This window comes from Maylandia zebra, linkage group LG3 (genome assembly GCF_041146795.1).
Source record: "Maylandia zebra isolate NMK-2024a linkage group LG3, Mzebra_GT3a, whole genome shotgun sequence".
Taxonomy (NCBI): Eukaryota; Metazoa; Chordata; class Actinopteri; order Cichliformes; family Cichlidae; genus Maylandia; species Maylandia zebra.
The window spans coordinates 56,060,055-56,077,737 of record NC_135169.1 but is presented as its reverse complement, the minus strand read 5'-3'; the positions used below and the strand labels follow the sequence as shown (position 1 = coordinate 56,077,737).

At 42.1% G+C, this 17,683-nt stretch overlaps 2 protein-coding genes across 2 annotated transcripts in view; one reads left to right on the top strand and one right to left on the bottom strand.

Annotated features, from left to right (window-relative positions):
* The window catches only part of LOC143416814 (protein NLRC3-like), a 233,180-nt gene that overhangs the window by 25,749 nt on the left and 189,748 nt on the right, over window positions 1-17,683 (bottom strand). The gene's annotated exons all lie outside the window — the stretch shown is intronic.
* LOC112432863 (neuroligin-2-like) lies at window positions 12,323-17,287 on the top strand. The gene is made up of 5 exons (XM_076877846.1): window positions 12,323-12,361; window positions 14,051-14,221; window positions 14,649-14,722; window positions 14,813-15,103; window positions 15,409-17,287. The coding sequence occupies exons 1-5, from the start codon at window positions 12,323-12,325 to the stop codon at window positions 16,235-16,237; spliced, it is 1,404 nt and encodes a 467-aa protein (XP_076733961.1). The 3' UTR covers window positions 16,238-17,287.

Here is a 17,683-nt window from a genome sequence, read left to right as displayed (position 1 = left end):
TGTGAAGCACACAGGAGTGTGTTTATGTCAGCAAATCAGTGTGTGTGAAGAGTCTGAGGGAGTGTGTGAATGAGACTAAACACTGAAACCAACAGTCCAAGAAAAGCGTCTGGATTTCTTTAAAGTTTAACTTAAAGAAGTCCAGACGCTTTTCTTTTTGTCTCCATAATGTCTCCATAATGCTGCAATGTTATCTGCCCCAGAAACACTGTGCAGAAGCTCTGATGGTGACACAGAAAAGTCAAAGTGGAGATACTTCTGTCCACCTTTGATTAGACTCATTATAAAAAGGAAACAAAGTTTGAACACAGTCATGTTTCCAGTTCACTGACTTACATTTATTCCATGGACACTCACTCTAACCTGAAGCACAGCTACAACCCAACATTGTTGAGGCCTCATCTCCTCCTTTCCTGACTGTAGAGGTTAAATATGCAACAACCAACAAATAAAAGAATTTGGTTCATTTCAAAGAAATTCACACGGCGACCAAGTAAAGTAACCGTAGTAAAGGAGACAACATCCCGTTGATGGTGGGATTATTTGAAAGATTTGCTTTGGTCACGTCACCAAATGCAGTTGAACCACCCGTGGATCCATGTTTGACCATTCTACCACTCTGAGCTCTGCTTTTGAATCATTTTATTATTATCATCATTCATTTATTCATTCTTTGGAGGGGGGCTATTTCCTAATGCCGCCCTAATAAGCTGATGTTCAAGGGGAAATATAACAGAAACTCTTTCAGTGTTATTCATTAATAAATTAACAGATAAACTGTGAAGAAGAAAAAACTGAGATTTAAAGGAGAGAGTGAGAAACTTGATCATCCATCCTCATAATACATGTTTATCAGTATCTGCTGTGACCATACTGCAGTAATAACTACAAGTCTACATTTCTGTGACTGTTGATCAATCACAGCAGGAATCTGAGCTCATCTCTGCACACAGAGCAGCTTCAGCTCTGGGATAAACTGCTCGCTTCACGTCCTTCTCAGCTCACAGACACTCATCCTGATATTTTCCTTTAACATTTGATGGTATAATTCATCTGAGTTTACACTTTATCTGCATGAATACAGAAAAACAGACCCAAACACCAGAAACCATCAGTTTCACGATCAACGGGAAGTGGCTCAAACCTCACAGTTTCATAACGTCACCCTGAACTCCACTCACGGAGTTTCTGTCGCCATTGTAGTTTTTAAAGTCCTGTGATAAAGGCGGGTCTTTCTGTGAATCCGCACGCTCATTGGCTAATAGCTCGAGATTGACACATCGTTATCCAATGAGCGTGCGGGAACTTCCGACATAAAGTTGTTTCCTTTGAAAAACCAAAGTCTGATTATTTTTGCCTCCACTGACGGAGCCTGTTGTTCCCGCCACAGAGACACAGTAATGTCAGAGCGGTGTTAACACTCACCCTGCCTCAGCACAGCTCTCACTCTCCTCCTGCTCTCTCACACTAAACGGAGGCTCAGCTAAACTCACTTCCTCTCTACTTACAGGAAACCAGCGCTCAGAGGAGCCGACCGGCCTCACATTTCACCCACAGACACGAACAGCGTGGAATTATTTTATGTCATAAGAAGAAACATATTCATGTAAACACTCACCTGCCTCAGCTCCACCTTCCTCCTCCTGCTGCTCTGAACGGAGGCTCAATACTTTCACTTTCACTGCTGCGCCCTAAACACAGAGGATGCTGGGACTTGTAGTTGTTTCCTTCCGGTGCGGTCTTCCTCTTTGTTTGTGTTTGTGTTCAAGTTATTTCGATCATGTAAACATCAACAGAACACGTCAAGCCACACAGAGTTTGTATGTCGAGGTGGGTAGGAGGGTTTGAGGGTTTGGGGAGGGGTCAGAGGGAAGAGGTCTCTCAGTCTTGACAATCCACATTGATGGCATTGCATCTTTCAGCGTGTTTGTGGGTCGATTTGGATGCTCCAGGTGTGAGAGCAGCCACTCAGCCTCTGCTGCAGATGTGTGTCACAAGTTCATCTAGTAGTGAGACGGTGGCGCAAGATGGCGAGTTGAGCAGTCGCACGAATTAGGAGCTCGTTGAACTTGTCCCAGAATTTACTTTGTGTTCGTTATTGTTTCCACTCGAAAGTAGTAAAATGACTGCCCCAAGTATAGTTAAACCTGCTAAATTCAAACTCGACCTCAAAAAACAAGAAACAACATCGCCATGTGATGGAAAGGAAGACAGCAGAGAAGGAACGGATCATGACTACGTAGGGTTGCCATCTCCCTGAAAAATAAATAAGGGACACCTCGTGGCCAGGGCCGGGCAACCTAGTTGTCTTCACCCTTCCCAGTGTGGTGAATTTTTTAGCTCTTTTTTTGTGTGTGAAATTATTTTTTAACCATTTGACTTGAATTTGATTTAAGCAGATGCATGTTCTTTGTGACATGACCATATGGGACACAAATGATCATTTAGCCATTTATTTTTAGCTCAAAATGACAACATTAACACAGTAAAACAGGTTTCTTTCTTAAACAGAAGCCTGTCATGCTTAACTTTTGAGAATATAAGTAAATCTTTCTTTAAAAGAACTCTGTCCTGCTTAACTTAAAATTATATAAATTAATAGAAAACAATAGAAAGAAAAATATTCTTGTAACAGTGCACATATAGTGCATTTAGTACAATTTGCTTCAGCTGAGGTATTATTTCAGCTTTTCTAATGCTAACCAGCTGCTCCTGTTTGTAAACCCGCTTGTTCCCATGATTACGCATCATAACTAATCATCATTATTCATCTATGTATTACTTTTATGTATTAGTCATCTATTTGTTGTAATCATCTATCCTTGCAGTTGTTTATTACACAAAATAAATTATATTATCACACTTCTGGCCACATAGCGCTGATATTCACTGCACATGCCCATATTAACCTTAACCAGAGGGTTTAAAAACAAACACACCAGTGTTTACATACCATATCTGCTTCTGCCGTGGCCTGGTGGACAACAAATTGGTTTAGGGTTCCCCGAGCTTTCACGCCCCTCATGTTCTTCATGTGCCCACCATTAGAAGCATGCCTATGGAAAAAGTGCGCCGGCACACAGTGCAGTGCGCTTTATATGTGTTATCGTGCACTTTTCCAGCCAGGTGTTTTCCTTTTCCCATTCCTCCCTGTACTTTTGCAGCCTTTTTTTTTTATTTCTCTGAGGGAACAAACATTGCTGCTCTAATGCTGGGCTCACACTGTGCGATTTTTGGCCCATTTTGAGACAATTTTTGAGTCGTGCGACCGATTTGGCGATCGGCCCGATTTTGGCCTTCATCGTGCATCGTGTAGTATACGTGGGGTAACGAGAAGCGATTAACACCTCACGACCAGCTCCCGATCATCAATCGCTCGTGAGCGTGTCACCACAGCCGCTCACACTGCTCACGCGCAAACACGTAAACGTTGGTGAAAAAGACGGAGCAGCACGGCTGTGATGTGGACACAAGCGATGGAGGCACAACTTGTAGAACTTTGGAAAGCTCATTCGAGCCATTTCGATGTGGCCTCACAAAATTATCACGACACAACAACCGTGAAAATAGTTGGATTTACACTGCTGCTCATTCACAGCTGCCTGATCAATGTTTTTCATTAGCAATTTAACAAAGTTGATGGTGGTGGTGTGTCTGTGTGAGTGAAAGACAGAGAGAGCGACAGATTTTCTGTTATAACCTTCATGTTATGGAGGCACAGTGTGAGCACTCAGGTCGCATCAGAGCATCGGGCGGTATAGTGTGAGACCTGCATCGTGACCTACCAACTGCGAGTCAATTGTGCAGTTTGAGCAGGAGCTGAATAACGTGACTGAAAAAATCGCACAGTGTCTGCCCAGCTTTAGGTGTACTGTCGTCCGAGACTTGCACCGCAGTGTCGGCGTTTGTTTCCCTGTTGGCCATGCTTCTTGTTGTGGTCATCTGTTGTCTTCCGGTATTTTCTCCGCAAGCGACCTTTCCTCGACCAATGAGATGAGCGGTTATCTGAATTGTCATACTCGAATTGTCATAAGTGTGCTGTCAGCTCATTGGTCACAAAGCAGGAGAGGGGCTGGGAATTATGTTTTCCAACAAAGCGTTAATTCCATAAACATTTATAGACTACTTTTGATTCTCACTGTATTACGGGACAAAGTGCGTCCCTTATTAGCTCAATACGGGACGTGTACTTTTGTTTCTACAAAAAAAACGATTCCGTTTTTTAAGGGACGGTTGGCAACCCTATGACTACGTAGCAATGGACGTAGCAGTGATGAGCAAAAGGGAACGGGGCAACGATTCGGTTCCATCTACACCTTGTAAGAAGCCTGCAGAAAAGAAAGCTAAGTCAGCAGAGATAAGTGAAAGTGACGAAGTCTCCAATGCTACTATATTGAAAGCGATTCTAAACCTTGAAAAAAGAGTGGACGAGCAGCTAGCTGACCTGAGTGTGCAATGCAAGCAAGCTAGTACGATGCTAGCCAGCCTAGCCAAAGCGGTTCAGTTCAACTCGGAGGAGGTGAAAGAATGTAAACAAAAGGTTAAAGAGTTGGAGAGACGAAACGAGCAGTTGACCAAAGATAACTACGATCTCAAGGAGAGAGTGTGAGAGCAAGAAAGGTACAAAATGAGGTGGTGCCTCCGGATTAAAGGATTAGAAGAGAAAAGAGATGAAGGTGTCAGATCGCTGGTTATTGGAATTCTTGGCAAGATCGCACCTGATATGATATCAAAGCTTGAAGAATCTGTGGATGTGGTGCATAGAGTTGGGAAGAAGATTGAGAACAAGGTCCGACATATCATCATTCTGTTTGCTCTGAGACACGTGAAAGAGGAGATTTGGCGTCGCACCAAAGATTCGGCTGTCTGTAAGAACGGCGGTTTCCACTTCGCTGAGGTACTGCCGCGGGAGGACTGGGAAGAGAGGAGGCGGCTGTGGCCGCAAATTGAACAAGCCAGACGGGCTGGGAAACGGGCCTTTTTCCGGGGTCCTCATGGATACATCGAAGGACGGAGGATCATCGACGTTGAATGAAAGACTTGATGTAAGACTGTATACAGTGGAATATTATTAATGGGACAAAAGAGTTCTACTTAAAGTTAAAGGTTATTAGTCACTGAGTTGGTGACAAGTGTTACAATTTAAACTCATGTTTATATATTTTTCTTTTCTTTTTAAAAAAAAAGTTATTTTCTTAGCATATTCTTATTATGGTTCACTCAAAAATTTCTTTTGGTTCATTAAACGTTCGGGGTTTGAAGGAAATTGTTAAGAGAAAGGCACTTTTTTTATTTTGCAAGGGGCAAAAATGTCACTGTCTGTTTTTACAAGAGACTCACTCTGTGGATGCCGATGTTACCTTTTGGGCTAATCAGTGGGGAGACAAGATTCTTTTCAGTCGTGGATCTAACAGATCTGGAGGTGTGGCGATTTGTTTTAATAAGTTCCCAGGGGAGATTATAACATATAAAGCTGATAGTGAGGGTCATTGGTCAACTGCAGCTTGAAGAGCGAAGGTATATTTCTAATTGTTACAAATCTTTATGGACATAATAACGAAGGTCAAAATAAACGTCTATTGGAAAATCTAACAAATGTTATTTCAGAGTTTAAAGTTATGTACCCCACAGATTACATCCTAGTAGGAGGAGACTGGAACATGACCTCAGATGAATGGATGGACAGATGGCCTCCTCGCTTAGGAAGGAGGCAACAGAATAACATTATTGAGAACTTTTCTAGTGATAATAATTTTACAGACATTTGGAGAAGTTTGAATCCTGGAGTTAAGAATTATTCATGGTTTAAACCTAATGGAGAAAGCAGGTCAAGAATTGATTATTGGTTAGTGAGCGATGACATTTTGAGGTGTACTTCACCATCTAAAATCTCCAAAGCACCCCTATCTGATCACTGTTTCATTGATCTTGTCTTAGAACCAACAAGGATGAAACGTAGTAGCAGGGGATATTGGAAATTTAATGCCAGCCTTTTAAATAAGGACAAGTATTGTGATAAAATTAGACATAAAATTACAGATATAAAAAATGATGACTCAGTAGTGGGTAATATACAGAAATGGGAACTTATTAAATTCAAAATCAGAGAATTCACTATAAAATTCTGCAAAGAACTGAACAGGGAAAAACGGGAATATGAAAGTAATTTACTTCGTGAAATAACTCAGTGCTGTAGTAAAGAAAAACTAAACGTGCAAGAGAAGAATAAATTGATGGAGTTACAAACTAAATTAGACGATCTTTACCTAGAGAAAGCCCACGGTGCCTTTATAAGATCGAGAGCCAAGTGGATTGAGGCAGGTGAAAAGAACTCATCATATTTTAGTAAGCTGGAAAAGTGCAGACAGCAGAGAAATCTAATCTCAAGCTTGTTGATAAATGGGACTGAATGTAAAGATTTCAGAAAGATTGGAAAAGAAGTCTTCACTTTTTATTCCAAATTGTACTCCTCAGAATATTCAGCAGCTGATTCTGATAGTTTCTTTGATAAGATTCATAATCTCATCCCATGTATTGACAAGCCGTTCAAAGATCTGTGTGATTCAGAGCTTAAAATTGAGGAACTGGATTTGGTGGTCATGAAAATGGCATTAAACAAGTCCCCAGGGACAGATGGACTCACTACTAATTTTTATCAATTCTTCTGGAAGGACCTAAGAACTTTATTGTTTGATGCATTAAAGGAATCGATAGAGAAAAAAGAAGTGATGCCGAGCATGAAACAAGGGCTGATAACCCTGATCCCTAAATCGGGTAAGGATAAAAGAATTTTAGACAATTTAAGACCCATCACCTTACTAAACACTGACTATAAGATCCTGTCTGGAGCTGTAGCTGAGAGGCTAAAGAAAGGCATCTCAAACATTATCAGTGAAACACAATCAGGTTTTTTGAAAGGAAGACTAATTCATAACAATATTAGGCTGGTTTTGGATCTCCTTGAATACAGTGAATTAATCCAAGAGAGAGGGTACATCCTGTTCTTGGATTTTTACAAAGCATTTGACTCAGTTGAACATACGTTCATATTAAAAACTCTGCAGTCTTTTGGTTTTGGAGAGGAATTTATCAATGTTATAGAGATGCTATATAATGACATTAACAGCTCTGTTTTGCTAGAACATGGTACATGTTCAAGGTTTGAGGTTAATAGAGGGATAAGGCAGGGATGTAGCAGCTCACCACTTCTGTTCATCATGGTTGCTGAGCTGTTGTCTATTTTGATTAAAAACAGTCACATTGAGGGGTTAACTGTGATGGGTGAACAGATAATAATCAGTCAGCTGGCAGATGATACCACCCTGTTTCTAAAAAATGAGGACCAGATTCCTTTAGCCTTGCAGGCGATCAACCATTTCTCCAAAGCTTCTGGCCTACAGCTGAATATTAATAAATGCAAAATTCTAGCTCTGCATGAGTGTCCCCTGCAAGCAATAAATAATATGCAGATCAAAAAAGAGGTGAAGTATCTGGGCATTGTAATTTGCAAGGATAAGACATCAACAGAAAATAAGAATATCTGTACCAATATAGAAAAGTGTAAGTCAATTTTAAACATGTGGCTGCAAAGGGACATAACTCTGTTTGGGAGAATCTTGCTAACCAACATGGACAGTCTGTCCAGACTCATCTATCCAGCCTTTTCTCTGCCCATACCTCCAAAACTAATTAAATCTATAAATACTCTTAATTTTAGGTTCATATGGAGGAACAAATGTCATTATATAAAGAAAAATGATGTGATTAAGAATTATGAAGAGGGTGGGGCTAATGCCACTGACTTTGATGTTATGAATGGTGTACTAAAATTGAAATGGTTAAGATCTTTCATTAGGAACAAAAATTCCTTTTGGAACATTATTCCCAATGTGATTTTTGGCAAAATGGGTGGAATAGACTTTTTGTTACGTTGTGACTTTGATTGCAGTTCGTTACCTGTTAAACTCTCAGCTTTCCATCAGCAGGTCCGTCTCTACTGGAAATTAATCTATAAACATAGCTTTACTCCTCACAACACCCCTATATGGAACAACAGGTATATCCGTTTGTGTAGGAAATCTGTGTACGTGGATGAATGGAGATCTAAAGGGATTTGGGCTGTAGCTCATTTTATGGATGATAATGGGGTCTTACTAAAACATGAGACGTTTTGTGAGAAATTTGATGTAAGATGTACTGCTAAGAGATATAAATCCCCAGTGAAAGCCATCCCAGTCCCTTTGAGATCAATGATAAAAGAAGATATTGTGCACTCTAAAATTTCTCCTGGACTGAGGCAGCTCTGCATAGCTGGAGTTGAATTTGGTGACAGCAGGTTTACAAACAAAGTGATCAGGAATATTTTGATAAATGAAATTTGCCCTAATCCGGTTAAAAGAAATTATATCCTTAAAGAATTTGAGACCATGGAGGTTAAGGCGATAAGACAAAAGTCTACAGGGAGAGCAGAATTATTAGGCAAATGAGTATTTTGTCCACATCATCCTCTTCATGCATGTTGTCTTACTCCAAGCTGTATAGGCTCGAAAGCCTACTACCAATTAAGCATATTAGGGGATGTGCATCTCTGTAATGAGAAGGGGTGTGGTCTAATGACATCAACACCCTATATCAGGTGTGCATAATTATTAGGCAACGTCCTTTCCTTTGGCAAAATGGGTCAAAAGAAGGACTTGACAGGCTCAGAAAAGTCAAAAATAGTGAGATATCTTGCAGAGGGATGCAGCAGTCTCAAAATTGCAAAGCTTCTGAAGCGTGATCATCGAACAATCAAGCGTTTCATTCAAAATAGTCAACAGGGTCGCAAGAAGCGTGTGGAAAAACCAAGGTGCAAAATAACTGCCCATGAACTGAGAAAAGTCAAGCGTGCAGCTGCCAGGATGCCAGCATAGGAAAATTGGGTTGAACAGTGAGACTGCATTTGTGGGGTTTAGAAACATCCAGAGCATCGCAACAGAAAGGTAAATAAAAAAAGTAAGAGAGAGAGAGAGATAAAGAAATAAATGAACTAATAATACATAAATGAATAGAAAAATAGAAAACACACATGTAGAAATTGTCACATGTGAAATTGTTTTTGGAGAGAATCAGAAGTGAGACAGTTTGAATCCACAGTTCAGCGCAAAGATGCAGGAATTAAATCTGATTATAAAAACACATCGAGGCAACGAAGACCAGCTTACACTCAATATTAATATGAACACACAACATACACGCAATGAAGACATGCTTACACTCATGAATGTGAATACATGACATAAATGCTGAATGGTGTAGATTTAACACACTTAAAGGCTGAAGCTGAGGAATAACTCAGGAAGTTGCAGGACAATAGAGGGACTGTTGTGACAAGGAAAAAGAGACTGGGAGGACCAACCAGGGATTAGAAGCTTAAAGCAGGTTTAAAATAGTGAATTAGAAGTGGTTTCCAGCTGATTGAGCAAAAGAAGTGACGACTGTAGAAATAAAAATAAAATAATAATAATTGAATTATGCAGCAATGTTTTGAATATGCATTTCTGTTGTCAGGGCAACTTCTCGAGATGTGACTCAATATGCAAATTAGTTGAATGAGTGGGGACAGAAAAAAAAGAAAAACTCAAGTTTCCTGTCTGAGACATGAGTGAAGTTTGCATTGAGAGAAATATATCTGTGACTGTGTGAGAAGAACTGTTTGGTAAAATATATGATAGCAGCCGCAGGACAATTAAATAAAGTCTGTGACTAAGTGCAGTCGTGCAGATCTGGAGAAGAAGTTTATAATTTAGTGATGACACATTGTTATAAAGTGTTTAGAAAGGGCTTAATGGGAATATTACTGTTGGGCAAACTGTGCGGCTTTAACAAGATTTTCTGTGTATTTAGCAGGTGAAACTCTGTCAGCTGACTTCAGACTGTCAGGAAGCTGAAGAACCTGAGGCCAACCACTGAAACATGATGTGGGCAAAATGAACAGAGGGAGGGATTTTAAAGGTGAACATTTAGGACTTACTGCAAATGTTACTATGTCAAAGTTACTGTGACTCAAACAGAGGAAATTCTGATTTTTTTATTTCCACACCCAGCATGTTTTGGGTGTTATATGCTATTAAATACTTTTAAATAAATTAAAAAGTATTTAATAGCATATAACACCCAAAATATGCTTCGGTTCACATTTAACTCCAGAAAATCATCAATCAAAACATGGATATTACCTGACCACAGATTCGTGGTGACGTCACTGCTCTTTTAACTGTTCGGTGTCTTTGTTTGTTTGCTGGTTGTAGAAATGGTTTATATGAGCTTTGAGCTGAGAGTCAGAGGTTTCTGTGGACACTGCTCATGTCGGCACTTATATTTCTGACCTTTTCTTATAACCGATTAAACATCATCTCCTCCCTTTTGCCCCCATTTTTGGTGGTGTAGGTACAAATGATCAGGCATGACATTCTCATAATAAATAAGATACTGCAAATAATTATTTCTGCATTTGTGCGATTGAAGTGAATTGAAAATGTGTATGAAATGACACTGTTTTAAAGATTTGGCCTAAATAATTTTGGAGTGAATGAGTCTAAACATGATGACCTAACTAGTGATACCCTGACACACACACACACACACACACACACACACACACACACACACACACACACACACACACACACACACACACACACACACACACACACACACACAGCATGTTATGCCAGTTTCAGCTGAAACTATGTTTCAAACCATGTTCCGGGTTTTTAGTTCACCATTTATGAGGCTTCAAGAAGAAAATAAAAGACAGATCTGAATGTTTGAAAATGTTTTGGAAAGATTCTGTAAAGATCAGATGAAAAATACTCAAAGGATAAATTTAATTGGTTTATTATTTAGATAAGTTGAAAAAAGTTAAACAAGTAAATGAAGAAACAAGGCAGAGGAGAGAAAAGCCCAACAATCCCCTCTGAGCAAGCAGTTGGCGACAGTGGGGAGGAAAAACTGCCTTTAAACGGGCAGGAACCTCCGGCAGAACCAGGCTCAGGAGGGGACAGTCAACGGCCGGGACTGGTTGGGGGGGTTAACAGAGGTGGAGCAAGACGAGGCTACATCAGGTGAGGAAGCAGTAGCCTCTCTCCTCCGGAACAAGTGGAACCATTTTTTCTTTTTTTTCATGCACTTTTCCACGAGCGCTTTTTTCTCCAGGATGAGATTTCTCAGCTCATCGATGGTTTCTGCGTTTTGTTCTTCAAGTTTCTCACATCTTTGTTCCACCTCTTCCAATGTTGCTTGTTGTTCTTCAAGCTTGTCTTTGAGTTGTTTGGATGTTGCCTCCTGTATCAGCTTGTCCTTGTGCATGTCTGCATTTCTCTGTTGGACCTCTTTGTGCTTGTCTTCTAACTGCTCGTTTCTTTTCTGGATTTCTTGGAGCGTGAGCTGCAGGTCTTCATGTATTTTGTCTTCTTGTTGTTTTTGCGCCTGCATTTGAGTGTGTTCACGCTTCAAGTTATTGAATTCCACCAAAATCCCCTTAACGAGCTCGGAGTTGTTTCTCGCTATCTGATCGATCCTTCTCTGCATCTGTGAGCAGCGTTTCTCCAGTTTGTCCTTTTCTTCTTCCACTTGATTACAAAACTCTTGCAGTTTTAGATTTTTAGACTCAAAGTCCTGGACGACACGTTTTCCTTCTTTCAGTCTTTCCTGCTGTTGCTCTTTCTGTTGAAGAAGGTCTTTATTTTGGCGCAGTGTTTCATCCAGGCTTTCTTTCAGCATGCGGTATTTTTCCTGCATGCTCTTCAGTTCGTGCTGCATGTCTCGTTGCTTTTTGTCCTGCTCTTCCTTCTGTTGGAGGAATTCTTTCTTTTCTTCCACAGCTTCATGGAGCTGTCTTTGGAGGAGCCGATTTTTTCGGTCCATGTATTGGAGATCCCGTTGTATCTTATCAGTCATCGTTTTCTTGTCTTGGAGCTGGTTGGTCATTTCTTTTAGTTCTGCACTCTTTTGCCTGTTTTCTTTAATGAGGTGCACAATCTGCTCTCGGCTCTGAGCAAACTTGATTCCCCAGCCCTCATTAATAATTTTTATGTCCGGCTGGCGCTGTTGTCTGTCTTCCAGCTCTTTATTTTGGGCTTCCATTCGTCTACATTTGTCCTCCAGTTGAAGTTTCTCTTCTTCAATTTGTTGCATTTTTTTCTGGAGAAGGTAGTTTTCCTTCCTACTCTCCTCTAACGCCCTTTGGAAGGATGAGACGCCATTTGGGGAAATTGGCCGGCCACGCCAGGAAGGAGAGGCGGCGTAATCTTTTTGAATTGGTTGTTTTTTTCTTGGAAACATGTTGGAGTTTCTATACGATGACTTTGAAGAGCTTGTGGTGAACGTTTTGTAGGCTGCAAACACAGATGCTGCTGAAACGAACTAAAACTTGCTGTTTCTCACCCCTACTTAAGGAAAAACATCAAAGGACTTAAGATTCTTAAGATCTATGACATCATCACTCCCTAAGCCAATGAGATTGTCACAAGACATTTTGGAATGGGGTATTTTTTTTTAAACTGTTTTCAAACTTAACGTAAAATTTCAGTGTTTCCTGGTTGTGGACTATTGGTTAGTCCAGCCGATTAAGAAATTAATTGTCACAAACATCCCTAATATTATATAACAGACGACAGAAAACAAGACAGTTTTTTTTCTACGCAATAGAAGTATAATAAAAGTTTTTTTAATTATCCTACTTTTTATAAAAGAGAACATTTATTGAAGAATATGTATTTAATTAAAAAACTCTGTTCATCTAAAGCAAGGGTCAGCAACCTTTAAGACCCAAAGAGCCAAAGAGCCATAATTGGCCTATCTGGGGTTGAAAGGCTCGATAAATGCACGGCGTTTCGCCGGGTACACCGGCTTCCGCGAGTGTGACGCTTATTTTGAGCGATGAAAAAATAACAAAATATAATTTTATTTGTATATTGCAAAATCACAATAATCTTCCAATTTAGAACTACAAGTTAAAAAAAGAACTAACATAAATAAAATACACTTCAGCTAATTTATTTCCCCAAACCACGCGGAGCCGCACTATAAGGACTAAAGAGCCGCAGGTTGCCGACCCCTGATCTAAAGGGTTTAACAAAAAGGGGGAGCTTCCTGCTGGAAATTGAAATGTCCCCATGTCCCCACTGGGCGATCGTGGCTCAAGGACACAACGACCGAGCCCCGGCTTGGACAGTCTCGGTCGTTGTGTCCTTGGGCAAGACACTTCACCCGGCAAGACACTTCACCCGTTGCCTACTGGTGGTGGTCAGAGGGCCTGGTGGCGCCCCAGGGTGGCTGTAGCTACATCACCAGTGTGTGAATGTGTGTGTGAATGGGTGGATGACTGAACGTGGGTGCTTAACTAGTTAAAAGAAACAAACAAACATCTGTCTCTTATTTTTTATGTCACACAGGAAAGAAGCTTCAATGTCTGATGAGAAGACATTAATTTGTTGGTGTTTGTGGTGTTTGGTGCAGTTTTCTTGTTCTCTGGCTTGTTGTTTATTTACAGTGGAGATGAAGATCTCTAACAAGTTGATTTGTTCACATTTGCGCATTTTTAAGAGGAATGTGTTTTTTGAGTTTGTACACTATATGCATGTAAGGCAACCGTTTCCTTTTTCTGTATTTTTGTGTGCTGCTCTTTTAACAAAAGGGGAACAAAAGACATTTAAATCGACCTCAGATGATTTGTTTAAATCTTTACAAGGTCTTACTGAGGTGATGCAAAGTGAAACATGCTTCTTTTTTGGTAATGTGCTGGAAAAGCTTGAAAATTGACCTTGAATGTGCTTAAAAAGTGCTTGAATTTGACCCTAAAAATGTGTATGAACCCTGCATATATTGCAGTATTTACAGTTTATAGTAGGAATTTCATGGCAACAGCTAATCTTTATTTTGTTTACTGGGAAATGAAATGCTGCCAATTCACAAAGCTGTGCTTCAGCTGCACTTCCTGTTGTAGACTTGTGATGCACACAGGCTCTGTTCCAGCACTCAGCATGTTCTTCCTTATTTGCTCCACCAGGGGGAGCTCCTAAACTATGACATCTTGATAGGAGTGAACCAGGGAGAGGGGCTGAAGTTTGTGGACGACAGTGAGGACAACGACGGCATCTCAGCTGCGGCGTTCGACTACACCATCTCCAGCTTTGTTGACAACCTCTACGGCTACCCAGAGGGTGAGGACGCCACCTCTGTACACTGCCACTTTTTCAGTTATTCCATTTTACAGCCTCCTCTCATTTAACTGCATTTTGCAGCATCATCAGGTTTTGTCTCATTAGGAGCCGCGTTTGTTGATTTGTTCGTTTTTTTCTGTTTGCTGTATTCATTAAAATAAACGGATAATCGTCAAAATGACAAATGTGGACAATTATCAAAGCTTACATTACAATTCTGACAGCTTGAGTTCACATGAATTTTCAAAAGAATATAAAAACCTGTGAAAGTGCTTTAAGCGTTTAAAACATGCGAGTAAAGAATGGAATCAGTAACATGTGAGCCCAGTGAAGTGCATCAAACAAGACAAGCGTGCTAAAGAGAGCCACTCATCCACATCACGGCGTGTCTGCGCCTTAACCTTTGAGGCTCTGTGGGCAGTAATGCTATCATCCCCCAGGTAGTGGGCTCCCAATCTCAGTGTCGGTGTTTCTGACAGATCGGCCTGCGAACCCCTCACAGCCGGACCACAGTCACAGTACAGACATGTTTGGATAATGCAGTCATGCTTCCTCTCTGCTGCCTGTCACTCCTTCTGTTATCAGAAAGACTTTTTTTTCCTCTCTAGATTTCTCACTCACTTCCTGTTTACGGACCACCAGTGGGTGGCACCAGCTGTGGCCACTGCCAAACTCCATGCTGAGTTTCAGTCCCCAGTTTACTTTTACACGTTCTACCACCACTGCCACACCGAGACGCGGCCCGAGTGGGCCGACGCCGCGCACGGAGACGAGATACCTTACGTGTTCGGCGTACCGATGATCGGTGCCACGGACCTGTTCCCCTGCAACTTCTCCAAGAACGATGTGATGCTGAGCGCTGTGGTCATGACTTACTGGACTAACTTCGCAAAGACTGGGTAGGCCTCATGTCACAGTAGTGTAAACTGTACACGTTACTGTATGTTCTCTGACAGCCTTCTAGTCATGTTGAATACTTGAATCTGGGTTGCTAGTTTAATCCCCGTGTGGCTTTGAAGAATTGAACATACTGGTTCACCAAAAGCATCCAGATCCCAGAGCAGCCGGTTGGTCTTAGATAGTTTAAAGGTTGCACAGAGAATGGGCCTCCTGTCTGTATTCAGTGTATTGATGCCACATGTTACTTATAATGGAGACTGAATATAACTTTGAACTGAAACGTTTAACCTTTATGCTCCACCAGGGACCCCAACCTGCCCGTCCCTCAGGACACTGAGTTCATTCATACCAAGCCCAACCGCTTCGAGGAGGTCATCTGGACCAAGTTCAACTGGAAGGACAAGCAGTACCTTCACATCGGTTTGAAACCTCGTGTCAGAGACAACTACAGAGCTAACAAAGTGGCCTTTTGGCTGGAATTAGTCCCTCATCTTCACAGCCTGCACGACGTGCTCTTTCCCACCACTACGCGCTCCCCCGCAGGCCGTGACCCCGGCACCATGAGGCCCAGAAACAACGTTCCTCGAACCACTCGTCATCCTTACCCTACCTTCCCATCAGATCCTGAGCCCGAGGGCTCAGAGCGCCCGCCCCAGGACCTCTTTCCCAGACACACCCGCGACTACTCCACCGAACTGAGCGTGACAGTTGCAGTTGGAGCGTCGCTCTTCTTCCTCAACATCCTGGCCTTCGCCGCCCTTTACTACAAGCGTGACAAGCGGCACGAGATGCGCCGGCACCGGCTGTCCCCTCAGCGGGGCGGCCCCGCCAACGACCTGGCTCACAGCCAGGAGGAGGAGATCATGTCCCTGCAGATGAAGGACTGGGAGCACGACGCTCACCACGACATGGAGCCCCTGCGACCCCACGACATCCTGCGGCCCGCCTGCCCTCCCGACTACACCCTGGCGCTGCGCCGCGCCCCCGACAACGTGCCGCTGATGACGCCATACACCATCACCGTGATCCCCAGCACCATCACCAGCATGCAGCCTCTTCACGCCTTCAACACATTCCCCTCCACCGGCCACAACAACACCCTGCCCCACCCCCACTCCACCACCAGGGTATAGTAGGGACAGGCCCGACACAGCGCCACCTAGGGACCAGGAACACTGGCTCTGCTACCGCTCTGGAAGGGAGGCCTCTAGACGTGGGCCTTCGTTCTGTCCTCTTATTCTCTTCTTTCTCCAAAAGCAACTACACCTGCTGCGTCATGTGCTGTGAAACTTGGCAGCTCCCTCCACTGGTGGCATGTGGAGGTGCAACTGAAGTGTCCAGCAGCAGATGAGCAGTTTGGGGTGGGTGACTCAGATCTTTCAAAGATACTGTTTTCAAAGACGGTCTGCTGTTTCCAGGCTCAAGACCTCCAACATTTGTCAAAGGGACGAATGCTCTCTCGCTCCTCGCTGTTTTCTCTTTTTTACGTTGGCGTCATCTCTTTTTCCATCTCCTGTGTGTTATGTGCACATTATGCTTCTCTTTTCTACATCCGTGTTTTATTACTGCTCTCTTCCTCTCATTTGACACGCCTCCCTCCTGCTCTTCTCTAAAAATTCCCGATCTGCTGAGCAGTCTGGAGGGGGAGGCGTACACTAAACATATAACTATGAAAACACTGATATCTTTCATTCGACCAGCATTTTTAGGTGCCAAGTAAGTACTGCTGTGTTTCATTTCTCATCGAGGGAGAAGAAAAACCAAAGAAAAATAGAGTTTCGCTATTTACCGTCAACTAACAGAGTTCTGTCATGTTCTCATGACAAAGTGCCAAACTGGCCTCAGTCGTGATTTTCTTTCTTCCATCTTCTCTCTTTTTGTTGTTTTGTTTGAAGCATTTGTTTAATTGTTGTTTTTTATTGTGTGGAAAGAATTTTTCTGAAAATATAGATATAGAGAAATGATATTATATATAGTTCTATATAAAATGTGTACAAAGGAGAAAGTATATAAAAGGGTTTTCTCAGTGGGGGATCTATGCATGAATTATTTTTAAAGACGCGGGGAAAAGGACACTGTACCTGTCGATGCACGTTTCCCAAAATCTAAACGAGTCATATCGCTCCATGTTTGCTACTTTTGGTTTTTGGTTTTCTCCCGCAGAGTAAGAGCATCGCAGGAGCATCGCAGGAGCATTGCAGGAGCATTGCAGGAGCATTGCAGGAGCATTGCAGGAGCATTGCAGGAGCATCGCAGGAGCATCGCAGGAGCATCGCAGGAGCTCCTGAAGTCAAACGACGCCTCCCAGCACTCATTTATTAAAACGGAGTCGATGCCAAAAGTCTTAAACGTTAGAATCAAAGCAACAGCTGTGAACTCAGTCATGGTGTCATGTGCAGCCTCCATCTTACTGTCACTACTTTTTCATTTTAGGGTACGTGAGGTAAAGCGTCCGTCGATGTAGCTTGATTGTACAAAATTATTTTTCTACGTTATTAACAAAACAGAGCAGAGACTGATGCTGCTCCTGTCTGACCCCCTTATGTCTGCCACATGTGTATTCTGACTTCATATCATCA